General features: G+C 48.1%; 1 protein-coding gene across 1 annotated transcript in view; it reads left to right on the top strand.

Annotated features, from left to right (window-relative positions):
- Positions 1–14,406, top strand: part of TXNDC11 (thioredoxin domain containing 11) — a 38,971-nt gene that overhangs the window by 23,477 nt on the left and 1,088 nt on the right. The window contains exons 7-11 of the mRNA XM_083474216.1: positions 897–1,097; positions 4,482–5,241; positions 7,432–7,580; positions 8,038–8,147; positions 11,496–11,576. Of these exons, the coding sequence (XP_083330342.1) occupies positions 897–1,097; positions 4,482–5,241; positions 7,432–7,580; positions 8,038–8,147; positions 11,496–11,576 (1,301 nt within the window). The remainder of the gene's footprint in view (positions 1–896; positions 1,098–4,481; positions 5,242–7,431; positions 7,581–8,037; positions 8,148–11,495; positions 11,577–14,406) is intronic.

The raw sequence follows: 14,406 nt of genomic DNA, 5'->3' as shown, positions 1-14,406 counted from the left end.
TGGGAAGGTAAAGGGTGTTTCCATGTGCTGCTCTGGTTCGCCAGAAGCGGCTTAGTCATGCTGGCCACATGACCCGGAATCTGTACGCCGGCTCCCTCGGCCAATAAAGCAAGATGAGCGCCGCAACCCCAGAGTCAGCCACGACTGGACCTAATGGTCAGGGGTCCCTTTACCTTTACCTTATCAATCTTAGGAATGATTTTTTGGTCAGACTTGAGCAAAACCAAAAATGTATCTCTGAGTGGGGGGAACAGTTCTGCCCGCTCTTGCCACTCTGCGGCTGTGCATCAGACATCAGCAGCTTTACTTCAACAGCTTTACTTCCTACCAATTCCTTGAGCTATACGAGGAATGAGGAACCTCAGGCCCAGGGGCTGAATGCAGCCCTCTCTGTACGGCCCTTGGTCACACCTCTTACCGAACCTGCTTTGCACTCTCCCTGAGGATTTCTCCCCAGCTAGAGTGTGCTTTTGAACCCTGATAATGCTCCTTGCTTGCCAAGATAGAGAGCTGTGTGTGAGTGAGCCAATATTTATTGTCCTAACCGCTTTTGCTCCTGGCCCCACACACCACTGACATGTGGCCCTCAGAGGATTGCCTAGCAGGGTGTGGGGCCAGTAGGGGAAGAACTTCCTCCCAAGGGCTGCTTCCTATGTAGTGACTTGGCTGAGCTTGTTCTGCGTCTGTTCTTGGAGTTTTCCCAGTGTCTCTTCAGCCAAAGACCAAACAGTTAAGCAGCAAAGAATGTGGGAACGGGTGCCGTCCATAACTGCCTCGTTTTCCCACCATATTGTGCGATGGGTCCCTGTCATTCTGCCATTCCTTAAGGGATGACCAAGTTTTAACTTGCCCTAATTGATAACAAACGCTGAGAGTGCTCTTCTCCCTCTTTCCAGCTCTATCCACACGAAGCGATGAACTACACAGCGGAAAATGTTTGGAAGTGGGCCCTGGAGAATCGCGAGACCTTCATCCGCTGGCTGAGACCCCATGGGGGGAAAAGTCTTTTGCTGAACAACGAGCTGAAGAAGGGACCGGCACTCTTCCTGTTTCTTCCTTTCGACCCCTTAGCGGAAAGTCATCCCCTTGTAGATGAGGTGAGCGTAAGGAGGACCCTGCTGGATAAGTTTCCAGCCAGATAGCTATGGAAGACTTAAAAACAGGACCTGGGAGCCACAGCACCCAGCATTCGGAGAACGTAGCCATCGTGGCTAGTAGCTATTCGGAGGTTTTTCTGTGAATTTGCTTATTCTCTTTTAAATTGATGACCATCACTACCTCTTGTGGGAGCAAATTCCACAATTTACCGTATTATTCACCCTATAAGACGCACCTAGTTTTTGGAGGAGGAAAACAAGAAAAAAAATATTCTGAATCTCAGAAGCCAGAACAGCAAGAGGGATTGCTGCGCAGTGAAAGCAGCAATCCCTCTTCCTGTTCTGGCTTCTGGGGTAGCTGCGCAGCCTGCATTCGCTCCATAAGACGCACACACATTTCCCCTTACTTTTTAGGAGGGAAAAAGTGAGTCTTATAGAGCAAAAAATACGGCAATTGTGTGAAGCAGTTCTTTGTTTTTTGTCAGTCCACAAAGCTTTGAAGATCTGGTATGCCAGCTTGGAACTCCCCCCCCCCCCATAAACTTATGATAGATAGAATGGAGTGGGGAGGGAGCCTGCATTTAAGATACACCACCTGTTTAAAAGGATCAAGTGATGGGAGTGATGCTTAGCTGTTTATAGTGCCAAGGTGCTCCTGTGCACCAGAAGAGGCAAGACTGGGCTCAAGAGATGCCTCGCCTGACTCCGCACAAGGCAGCTCTGAATGTTCATGTGCAATGAAAGAGCCCCTGGGGTATCGTTTGCTCATATGCAGGCAGGCTTGCTCAGGCAGAAAATGGGACTCTCTACGAGCTTCAGGCCCCTAGTTCTAGGGAGTTCAGATAGTGCCCTGAACCAGTCCTTGCTCTGATAGGTGATCTCTTTTTCTAAATGTAGCTGGAAGAAAAGTGTCTTTCTCAGTGGGGCCAACCTGCAAAAGAAGGCATTGGTGTGTGTTTGCAGGGAGGGTATCCCTATGAAACAGGTGTAGGAGATTCTGGGCAAAGCTTTATCTGGAGGCAAGAGACTGTTCTCATTTAGCAGGAGGAAACCAAAGCAAATACACTTAGGGTATTGGTGAACTTCAACACAGACACAAGTTTTTCTTTGCTTTAATGTGGTCGAAGGTAAGCCACCGTTTATCACCTTCAGAGGAGTCAAGTGATTTTGGCCACGGACATTTACTAACGTTGGCTGACCCCAAAGCAAATTCCTTCGTGTTGCCCTCTTGCAGGGCAAAGGAAGAGCTATAAGCATGTTGTTTTGGGAGGCAGGGATGGAAAGGTTAACGGATTTGCAAAGAACTCACCGCAGGTCAGCCTCAGAATCGGAACAAGGTCTCCTGCGTTCCTTGCTCCCATTTCCACCCTCTGCTCACTCCTGTGCTGCCTTAAGCGTTGCTGACGCTGAAGCTGGTTTAATTGGCTTTCTGAACGAAGGGAGAGGGGAATGAAGCTGTCCGGGCAGGTTAGAGATAACGGCCTGCCTATCTTCTGGAGGTCCTTATGCAGCCTCTGCATAAGCAGGGCAAAGTGAGGGCACTTGTGTGTTCGTCTCTCTGTGTGTGCTTTTTAATTGAGGCACCTTGAGCTCCTTGGAGGAAAGGTGAGGTGTAAGCAGAATAGTTATTAGCCAGCCTGCCCTCAGACACCTCCGCAAATCAATTCTGGCAAATCAACAGCCTGGAACGAGCAAGCAAAGGAACAGACTGCCTTCCTGGGTTGCTTGGAGGCAGACGTAGCTCCCTCCAGGTGAGAAGCTACTGACAAGCCAAGCAGAAAAAGTGCATCTTTGCCTGTCTGCGTCAGATGCACAGCAAGCTTACATAATTTCACAGGATGTTTCGCCCTCTTTCCCCAGGATGGTGACCCTCCAGACAGTTGTTGGCCTACATTTCCCATCATCCCTCAGCTTGGGCCAGGCTGACTGATGGGAGCAGGAGTCCCTCAGCTTCTGGAGGGCCACAAGTTACCCTTCCCTGCCACGTGCAAATGTGGGGAGTAACGTATGCATCTGCAAACTAAAAAAAACCACTTTAAAAAACAAAACCTGTCCCAGCCTCATCCTGTTCTTGAAAATCCCAAGTGCTTCTCCTGGCCAGAGATGACTCCAGCTGCCTTGCACGGCTTCCTTTCGCTTTCAGGGGGCCTCTTATGTAATTTGTTTACAGTAAGGGTTGCTTTGTGATTTTCCTTCCCGCTTGGGGAGAGCTTTGCTTCCCGGGCGGCCGCATGGCAAGAAACTCTCCGTTCCAGCATCTCTGCCAGCGCAGCTCAGAAAGTCCTGCACAGGCCGTCTTGGAATTGCTGCTGTGCCATCCCTCCTTGTTTCACAGCACCGGCTTCACCTGGGCCAAACTAAATGCTGTAAGAGACGCCACCCAATATCTTCCTTTTCTTTCTCGTTCTCAAACCGAGCAGCATGTGGCAACTTGCTGCTTGCACATCACCCAGCCCTTGCCTCGTGGCACAGCGGCAGCACCTCTTGCGTGGGATTGAGAGTGAGCAAAGAGACGGGCATCACATCGTCATTCGTTGGGGCTTGCATTTTGCCAACAGCCCTCCTCCCAGGTAGCACCCGCTCAGAATGGAAAGGGTGGCCTAAAGGAGCTCTTTGGGTCTCTGCCTGTATTTTTTTCATTTTTAACAACAAACCTTTAAAAACCAGCAGGTTCGAACAGCTTTGGAACTGACAAGCTCAGAGAAGTAGACAGAAATCACTATGCATTGTAACCTAAAGGGTAGAGAGATTTTTGTGGCCTCTGTGTGACCGTTCTTCAGCTCAGCCCTGGAATTCAATATTCCCTTCTTTCTTTAAAAAAACCCCACACAAACACTTAAATGGGGCAGGTGGCTAATTATTTAAGTAGCCCTAAAACTACTTTTGGTGCAGGCAAGACTGGAGCTTTGCCTGTAATATACACATTAGCTCACTTGCCTGGGTCAGCTGATGCTATTTACTCTTCCCAAAGTGTGTCCTGGCTTCTGCTTCTGGGCTGAGGTGTTGCTTGAAAATTGAAGCAGAGCAGCCTTTGAGCGAATAACGTGCATTGTTGCAGAGATTGCTCAAAGTCAGTGGTTTTCAAATACTGAGATTCCTTGGAAGCTTCCCAAGGATCTGTAAATATTGATATTGAAGGCATAGCCATGGGGAGAATAGTGGGGTGTTTTCTAGGTTGTGATGCTTGTAGCATAGAACCGTGGGGAAGTTTGAGTGTATTCTAGAATATGGCAACACACAGGTTTTTTTTCCCCCAGGGACAAACAGAGGGAAAGGGTGATAACTTTGCCAATTGTCTTTGGTTTCCTCCCTCCTCCTGATATTATAACGGTGGCCTGGTAAGACGAGGAGAAATGTCCATACGGCTTTCTTTTCTCCTCCTAGATCTCGGAATTGGCTTTGGAATACAAGCGCTGCAACAGAAGCCAGGCAGGGGAAGCGGGTGCCGGGCATTTGCAAGGAGGAGCATCCTCAGAGTCTGGCATCCGCCTCCCTCTGGCCGAAGCCATCTCCATCGCCAAGTCCCCTTGCTGCAACACAGTGGTGCTGCCTCCCCAGTGGCACTCGATCACCCGGGCCCACAACGTCTGCGAGCTGTGCATCAACCAGACCGTCGGGGTCAGGCCCAGCCGCCTGGGAGGCCTGCACTGCAACTTCTTGGAGATAGAAGCAGCCTTGGACTCGTTCTACCTCAAGGAGAGGACCTTTTTCCAAGTGATGTCCAAGACGGATTCCTTGTGCAGCAACTTCCTCAGCTTTTACAGCCCTTTCAGCTACTACACCGCGTGCTGCAGGACAGTGAGCGGGACCCCGCTGGGCTTCTCCGGCTCCGAGGAATTGGCTCTTGCTTCCCATGGGAAGAGATGGAAAGACGATCCCCAAAGCTCTATTCCTCACATTGAGGACAGGAGTGGTCTTATCCCGGAAAATGCCCTCTGCGACACTTACGTGACCGGCCTGAGTTGCAGGACTAACAAGACCTTGAACCTATACCTGCTGGATTCAAATCTCTTCTGGTTGTACGCCGAGAGGCTGGGAGCATCAAGGTCTGCTCCGGTGAAGGAGTTTGCTGCCATTGTGGACCTCAAGGAAGAGACACACTATATCCTGGATCAGGACCAGGCCTTGCTGAAATCTAACCTAGGTATAGTACGACCGCCTCATTAGTTCCAAAGTTTGGGTGCAGATGTCACTGTTACTAAAAGCACGACCCAAGTTTGCAGGGAAATTAGACTACTGATTTAAAATGGTTTCTGTTTGGCCTCTCCTACTTCGTTTTTAACACCACTGCTCATCAAGATTTGATTCCAGGACGCTTTTAACGGTTTTTAAAAGGCATCAGATATATAAAACCACGAGTAAAAGATGAAATCAGTGATTCTTAGAAGTATGTTAAAAGTGCTATAAAAGACCTCTTTTTTGGGGGGGGGGTTAACACAGAATAGCAAGTATTGTATATTTCTGTATAAGTCAAGGCTTTTTTCTTTAAAAATTATGTTAAAAATGGGGGTCGTCTTATACATGGATAGTGTAGAGGGTGGACGGGCGATTGGTTGCAGCTGCAAGCAAAAGATTGTCAGCAGCTCTTGGGTGTTTGATTGGCAATGGCGGTTGTTGATTGGCTGTTGTTGATTGGCTGCCCTTGTGGCGATTGGGTGGGCGGTTGGAGGCTTTCCCCCCAACTGGCGGCACCCCCCCCCCCAAAAAAAAAAAGCTCAACAAGTCTGGGCAATCCTCCCCAAAAAATCTTAACCACTATACAACTCTTGAATATCTCCCCCCATTTTCTTAATCTGGAGTCCCCCAAAACAGGGGGTGTCTTATACACGGAAAAATACGGTAATATTGGCACCTGACATCTGGTCCAATCCCCTGCAATGCAGGAATCTCGACACGCGGAGGTCCTCCCTTCCTGCTGGAGGATATTCTTTTTTGCTGGAGGATATTCTTTTCTTGCTCTTCAAACTTTTATTTGGCTAACATCACTGCCGAGGCTGTTCTGATTTCTCAGAACAGCCAGGCATGTGAAGCAGACCCTGTGAAGGCTGCCTTAATAGCCAAAGAGGCATACAGCCTGCTAAACCCAGGCTGGAAAGGGCAGGAGCAGGGATGGGAAACCTGTCCGTCGCCCCCCCCCCCTCCTGGTGTTATAGAATCATAGAGTTGAAAGGGATCCAGCAACATCTGGAGGCCAACAGGTTGTCCACCCTACTCTGACTCTCACTTCCTGATGGGTGGACATACAAGGAAGGGCCTTCCTGGTGGTGGTGCCGAGGCTCTGGAATTCATTCCTTCAGGAGGGTCCACTTAGTTCTTTCCTCATTGGTGCAATGCACAGCAGTTACTGTCCATCTCTCTTGTGCTTTTATCTTGGCTCAGTGATGGCCGAACTTGGCCCTCCAGCTGTTTTGGGACTACAGTTCCCCTCATCCCTGACCACTGGTCCTGTTAGTTAGGGATGATGGGAGTTGTAGTCCCAAAACAGCTGGAGGGTCAAATTTGGCCATCACTGTTTTGGCTGCTCTTAACATTACATGAAATGTTGCCTTTCAGAAAATCTGTTTCGTTGCACCATTTCCTTTTATTGTACTAGATGTCTCGTTGGGGTGGGGTGTGGGGTTCCCAACCCTGGACAGGAAGGGTTCCTAAATTACAGCTTACATTGCCAACAGTATGCTTGATTTTTAGGAGCCCCTGCTGTTAGTGTGCCGTGCAATACATGCGTGTGCATGCTCTGACATGACAAGAGATTTCCCTATCAAATGCAGTTCTCCGCTCACCTTAGAGACTCGCACACACTTAACGCTCCCACCCCCTTGAAACTGCTTGATAATAGTAGAAGACACGCTATTGGGGTTTTTTTTTTGAGGCAGCAGCGAAATTTTGACAAAAATAAGCCGAACCCTGCTAGTTGAGTAAGATAGTTCAGCAGAATTCTAGCTTGATTTGAACAATCCATGCAAATGGATTCAGGGAGGTGCTGTGCAGCGCTCAGTACCTTTCTGACCTCTTTAGATTTTTCTATGCGTTGGACATGTTTTGCTCGACAACCTAAGGACTAGATACTTAGGTTTGTTGTTGTTGTTAAACTGAGATTCTGAGGGTACTCACCCTAATGCCACATTCCATGCATGTGGAAACCCAAAATATAACACCACCCTAACAACAGTTGAGGGGGATATTTCTGTTTTTTGCTGCAACCTCCTGAAACAGCCCACAGACATAATCCTGCCAAGATGCTTCTCAGACCTAAAACTTGCTTCCATGTTACGTTGTCAAGCCTAGAAGCTCAAAATAATCTCCTTAACGTAGACACTTTTATTTTATTTTTTAGAAATCTTCATTCAAAACTACAGCGTTTTGTACAGTCCTTTAAAAAGGCACCTTGTTGGCGACAGGAGGCCCAGACGCATTCGATCTCAACATGTCATTAGAGAAATTTTCACTGATACTTTCCATGAGGTCACGTTGAGGAGCGAAAAGGTAAGGCTCTCTAGGCTCCAGCGGTCGGTTGCCTCTGCCTGCCTCCGTAGCTGATTCTTTGTTTTACATCTGAATGGCATAGCCACGTCCTGTGGAATAACAGCCACACCTTGACGATGTCCTAAAATGCAATTGGAAAACGATTCCCATCTCATCTGACCTGGCATGGTGAAAAGAAAGGCTTACTTAGCACAGCTTAGCTGCCCCAGAACCCCGCTCTAGGTCCACAACAGAGGTAGCCCTAAAAGGTTAATTTTGAATTTCCCCTCTATCCAACTTAACAACTTTTGTTGTGAGTTGGAGTGGGGAGTTCCCTTCTGCGTTTGTGTCCGCAAGTGGAAAACCAGAAAGGGGGCCCTTGTAAACATAGCTCAATGGCGTTAACAAAAATGTGGGGAGGTGGGGTGCCACGGTGAAAGAAAACGACAACATCTAATCTTCCCTTCATCAAACTCAGGACATTTTGCTGGTCTACTATGCTCCTTGGTGTGGCTTCTGCATGTCTCTCAATCACATCTTCATCCAGCTCGCCCGGATCCTGCCTGCTGATAACTTCCTTGTGGCAAGGTGAGTTTTTCTCCCTTCTTTCCATGACATTAAGATATTCTTGGGACCGTGTATGCCAGCCTTCCTCAACCGGGTGCCCTCCAGATGTTTAAGGCTGCAATTCCCATCCGCTCCAGCCTGGGGACGATGGGAGCTTTAGTCCAAAACATCTGGAGGGCACCAGCTTGGGAAAGGCTGGTGTGTGCTCTTAATCAAAGTGTAAGCCACACTTTCCATGCCTTGATCAGCTGCCCAAGTTAGGGGATTGTGTTTTATTCTGTGAGTCTTTAGTGGGTATGTGGAGCCAGGCAGTGCCACAAAGCCCCATTTCCAGGTTTGGGGAAGTCCTCCATCAGCCCCATCTGCTTTTGGGGGTTTACCAAGCCACTGCTTGTACAAAAAAGTGAAACTGCAGAATGAAACACATCCATGAGAAGAGAATTCTACAGCTGTCCTCTAGCTTTTTATCTGGAAGCCAAACATAACACACAAGACCCCAGTTAAGCTGAGTAACATCCCTAGTTTTTGATAAAGGGAAGAACTGAACAATTTTTACCGGGCACACTCAAGTGGGGACAAGAGGCTTAAGCTCAAATGCTGATGCTGAACTAGAGGAAACTGCCCCACAAATAACAATAGTTTAATGAGAAAAGCTGGTGCTTGGATTGATTCACACATAATACTAAGTCATGATGTGCTTAGACAGATGTGGTCTGTTTGAACATGCAAATGCAGCCCACCAGACTTACCATGGCTGGCTTGTTTTTTGTCAGCAAACCTCAATTCATTGGCTTAAAAACCACAGTTTGTTGTAACTACGGATTGGCATTATGCCTGAACCCAGCAGCCTTGCTTAGCCTGGTTTCTTTGGTCACCCTGACCCAGATGCTTCCTAAGTTACAGAGCCAAGAGCAGTGGAAAACAAACTTTGGAGAAATGTGCCCAAGGCCTTGAACAAATCACTAAGTGAGGGTTGGAAGAAGAGTAGCTTCTGGTGCAAAAAGTCCAGACTGCCTGGGTACCTTGAACTGTGTTTGGTCAGTTTCCGTCAGCTATTGTGAAGCTTGGCCTATTCCATGTGCAGCCTGCACACATTTCCTTCCCTTCTATACATCCTGCCCTATGAAATCACTCTGATATTTAAAAGGTTATTGGTAATTCACTCTTAGTTGGTTCAATTTTCTCCATGTACGAGAACGAGAGCTTGCATTTAGGATGGCCCTGGGATGGCTCAGGGCTTGACACTCTCTTCAGTGTGGTGTAGTGGTTCAGAGCGGTGGACTCGTAATCTGGTGAACCGGGTTCGCTTCCCCGCTCCTCCACATGCAGCTGCTGGGTGACCTTGGGCTAGTCACACTTCTCTGAAGTCTCTCAGCCCCACTCACCTCACAGAGTGTTTGTTGTGGGGGAGGAAGGGAAAGGAGATTGTGAGCCGCTTTGAGACTCCCTAGGGTAGTGATAAAGCGGGATATCAAATCCAAACTCCTCCTCCTCCTCCTCTCTCTCTCTCATCAGCATGACTCAAGGACAATTGCTGGGCAGATTATACAGATGTATATTTTAAGCTCTGCCCTTTGAAGAAACTGCTCAACAGTTAATTAAATGCATGATCTGCAAACCCCCCGCCCCACCCGGCAAGTTTTGCTTGTTCACCCACCTTATTTCCAAGATAAATAACAAGGCCATCTCTCTCTTCTCTTATTTTATTTATTTATTTCTGCTTTCTCAAACTTTCCATCTGCGTCCAGGCCTCCTCTTTTGCTTGCCCTTGAAGGAAGCATATTCCATCTTTTCGTAGCTTGAAGTTTAATCTCTTCCCGTAGTTTCCACAGTATCTTTAAGAATATCTTTCTGACTCTGCTGGTGATGATTGTTGGCCGTGTGTACCATATTCGTTATTTTAGACTAGTAATGTGTGTCAGGAGAACTGAATCCATATTTGTTTGTTGATTTATTAACTGCCTATAGAAAACCCATAATTAAACAAGAAAAGAAACAACAAAAAAGAGAAACTTCAATGTCACCATAGTGCAGTGTAGTATTACGCCCTATTCTGGCAATGAAGTTGCAGGAATGCCCCTCCAGAAAGTTGTGTCCGGGGTGGGGATGGGGTGTTCCCCACCCCTTGAGTTGTGTAACAGATGAGCAGGTACCAAGTTTGAACAAAAATATCCATCAGAGCCACTCCCCTGGCTTCCCTGCATTCTTGAGTAAGCTTATCATCAAGTGCTAATTGCCAGACTGTCTCATACCAAGTTTTAAGAGAAAGATTGCCCACTTCCTTCCAATTTCCAGTCTGACCACTGCTAAGCATATCATTACTAATGGTTTGCAGTATCTGGGGAATAATGTCTCCTGAGAAAAGATGGAGAGGAACATCAGGCAGAATCGTTTGTCTAATTAGCCAAGTATAGAAAAAAATGTGGAGCCAAATGTGGAGTTCCAAACACACCCACCATTGAGAAAACCCATGTGTTTCATATACCCTCCAGTGAAGTGGGGACTTAGAGTTAATGTAAATGAGCTTGCCTGGGGTCCAATGCCAGGGGTGGCTCAGTTTGAGCATAGCCCCTTTATTGAGTGCTGAGGTAGCTGACAGAGAAACCACATGCCAGACTATTGAGTTTCTGAAACTGGGCGGCCAGGAACGGATTCCCATGCCAGTAGCCATCCCCATACTTAATATTCAGCAAAAGTGTATACACCTTAGAGACCATCGCCTTAAGGCATTTAGCAGCAGGCCTAAGATCTTCAAAGGCTTCTCAGGGTGCATGGAGCACCGTTTATCCTTAATAACCAGTTGGCAAGGGAGGAAATTTGGAACCAATTAACACAGAGATGCCTTAGGGCAGGCACCCCCAAACTTCAGCCCTCCAGATGTTTTGAGACTACAATTCCCATCATCCCTGACCACTGGTCCTGTTAGCTAGGGATCATGGGAGTTGTAGGCCAAAACATCTGGAGGGCCGCAGGTTGGGGGTGCCTGCCTTAGGGCATCTTGACGTTTTCCAATAGAGAGGGGCTTCCCGTCAAAACAAAGGTCACGTACCACGGTTGACTTCTCTGTTTCCAAGAGTAGAATCAATGACAAGAGGTTCCGGTGAGCCCCGAAGCCCCCACTCATAGGGGGCAACACCTGCTGCATCTCTGTACGAGTCACTGCTCTGAGAGCACCTCCTTCCAGCCTTCCCCTTCTCTTCACAGCAGAAATACTTGCAATTGGATGGCCTTGCAGGAGCAGAACGTTAAAATGGTAATGCAGGAAGTCAGTGTGATAAACATGATACTCATGCTTAAGTATGTGCTCGGCCACTGAGTTTATGGTCCTCTATAATCAGTGTGTTTGTATTTGTTTTGCTCTCATAACAGGATTGATGTTTCTCAGAACGACCTTCCCTGGGAATTCATGACCGACCGCCTACCCAGCATTCTATTTTTCCCTCATGATCGGTAAATTTCCCCTTTTCTGGTTCTTTCTTCTGTGTTTTGAGGTTAAAATGGATCATCTATACAGGGTACCTTGGGTTACAGACGCTTCAGGTTACAGACTCCGCTAACCCAGAAATAGTACCTCGGGTTAAGAACTTTGCTTCAGGATAAGAACAGAAATCGCATGGCGGCAGCGGGAGGCCCCATTAGCTAAAGTGGTGCTTCAGGCTAAGAACAGTTTCAGGTTAAGAATGGATCTCCAGAACAAATTAAGTTCTTAACCGAAGGTACCACTGTATTGACAGTTGCCTTAAAGCAGGGACACAATCCACTCTCCTCCTCCTCTCTCCACCCTGACCAGTGGCTTGCCAGTGGAGGCTGCCTAGGGGCTTCCATTGCCTGCCAGCTTCCTCTTCCTCTTTTGAGTTCCCTTTGTAGAACTCAGCAGGAGGTAGCTGAGCGGACAACAAGAATTAGTTGACTCTGCCTTTCATTGGCTCCACCTCTTGTCAATCTCTCTGCCTTCTGCCCAGCGGGCACCAGCCACCACTGGTCTGAACCAATCACTTGCAAAGGGCTTTCAAAAATTAGGCCTGCATGCAGCCCATGGGGCACAGATTGCATCCCCCGCCCCAAACCACCCCGGCTGTAAAAAGAATAGAGCGGTCAAGGCTTCTCTTGGCTTTCCACAGGCACGCTGTGTTAGCTTTCCATTCAGGGAGGCGGGCCTCATGCCAGTTCTCAGCAGATCCTGCTTAGAAGTCCTTGCTGAATGGAAAAACAAAGCACCGAGCTCAGTCCATGTAGGCCTCTACCAGAAAGCAATCATTTGCGAAGCCTGGGTTTAAATTCCTGCAATACATAACCTGAAACGGGCAACAAACCAGTCTAATCGAGGTGGCTCCATTTCCATTATCACTGCCGCTTTCCTCCTGGCGCTCAGCCACGAAGATTTCAGAAAGCTCTGTTGACCTTATTCCAGACAGCCTTATCACCACCACCACCCTTGCAAAGTAGGTCAGTATTATCTTCTTGTCGCTCTGCCCAGGAGGTGGAGCCGAGTTAAGAGACTCAGCAGCTGCCTGAGGGTACCTTGTCATAGCAGAGGGAAGGTCTGAAGCAGGGACTTTTTAGCCGCTATTTTTATTTCCCCCGGAGGAATTCTGAGCAAAGGCTGCAGAGTTTCAGCGGCAGGATCAAAACCCCGCTGCTATCCCCTTGTTCCGCGTGCAGAAATAGACAAGCTGCTCATGTGCCCTTCCTTGCTCTGTAATCTGGAGTGCTCGAGGGGGGCTGGGAATGCTGGCTCTAGTTCAGTGACAAGTTAATTAATCTAATTCTTTTGCTTTTATTGCCTTGGAAGAGAAAGAATGCAGTTAGCCACAGGTCCCCTTGCCTGTGCCTGCAGTTGTTTTGGATTCCCCCACCTCCAGCTTCTTAGTGGTAGTTCGTGTCTTGCATCTAAGATGCAGCTGACATTGCTCATCTACAGCCCCAGAGGTCCGTTCTGTGTTGTCTGTAGTAATGGAGTCAGTGTGCGCTTCTGCAAACCTAGCATTGTGCCAATTAGGAACATTTCGTTTCATTTCATTTGCACGGGGAAGTCTGATGTTGCCAGAGGGATATATAATGTATATGTGGGATTCAACAGATGTGCAGCTTGGACCGTGCTTGTCCAAAGTTCACGCAGCTGCTTTCGTGAACGTGTTTTATGTTCTTGCCCCTGCTTTGTTTTCCTCTCTCTTCCCACTCTGGTTGCAGAGTCAGGGGAAGTTCAATTCTGTAGGAAAAACAAAGCTCACAGTAGGTGACCCATAAAGTTGCAACTGGGACGTCTTCAAGCAAGGGCAAAAGCCGCTGGCTGGGCTTGTCAGGGCCAAGATCCTCAGCTTGCCAGCCTCTCACTCCATGGGAGCAGAGCAGGGCAAGGCAAGAGGGGAGCAGCAGCTTTTTCGCAAGCAAGATTTCGCAAGCCAGCCTGCTGCCGAGCACAGCCAGTATTTCTTGCCCTTCTTGCTTCTGGGATGGAAACTGCCTGGGCAGATGCTGCAGGCAATTTGATTAAGCTGTCCTAAGTTTAGTATCTATCACAGAGTTCTAAAGGAAATACTGTACCAGTTTATTGCACTGCCAAGCTGATTCCCCTTTGGACTACAGTTCCCCCCCCCCCAGCACAGATGATGGGAACTGTAGTCCAGAACACCCAGAGGAACCAGCTTGGCGTGATTGCACAAGAGACGGTGCGCCAGGTTGCCTGCCATGTGAAACACCACGAAGCAAGCAAGCAGGGGCTTCTCAGCACATCTGAAACAGGCGTCTGTGGATAAGTGAGCCATCTAGAAAAATGGTTTTGTGTATGTGGACTTCTTAGTAAGGCAATTCCAGCTCTATTTTCCTGAGGCTCCAGTTGTGGCATGTTTGAGCCACACAACTTTTATCTCCCTCCTGGATCCCAGTGCTTAGAAGCATGCACAAGACTGCGCTAGGAACACCTCTTCCAAAATCGCATCCTAGGATGCGGCTTCCGTAGCAGGGCAGGCAGTTTCCGTCCAACACATTCCTGCCCGACTGGAAGCACTGAGAGCTTCTTATGTATTTTATCTGGTTGCAGTCCCTCCAGCAACTCTGCTGTTAGTGTTATACCCTCCTCCCCGGTATGTGGATATCTCAGAGACTTGTAACTCACTGTTACATCTGAACTAAAATGGCCCTTCCACACTGGAAGAACCATTTTGAGGGCAAAGGGGAGGATGAGCTTGTGGTTGTTTTTTCAAAGCAACCCTTGTTTTGCAACCTCTCCCTTTGGGAGGTGGACTGTTGCCATCAACAATTCCACCACCCCAAAGCCAAC

This window comes from Podarcis liolepis, assembly GCF_965112155.1.
Source record: "Podarcis liolepis genome assembly, chromosome: 14".
NCBI classification, from domain to species: Eukaryota; Metazoa; Chordata; class Lepidosauria; order Squamata; family Lacertidae; genus Podarcis; species Podarcis liolepis.
Note: the sequence above shows the minus strand (reverse complement) of the source record. Positions and strands in the feature narration are given on the sequence as shown.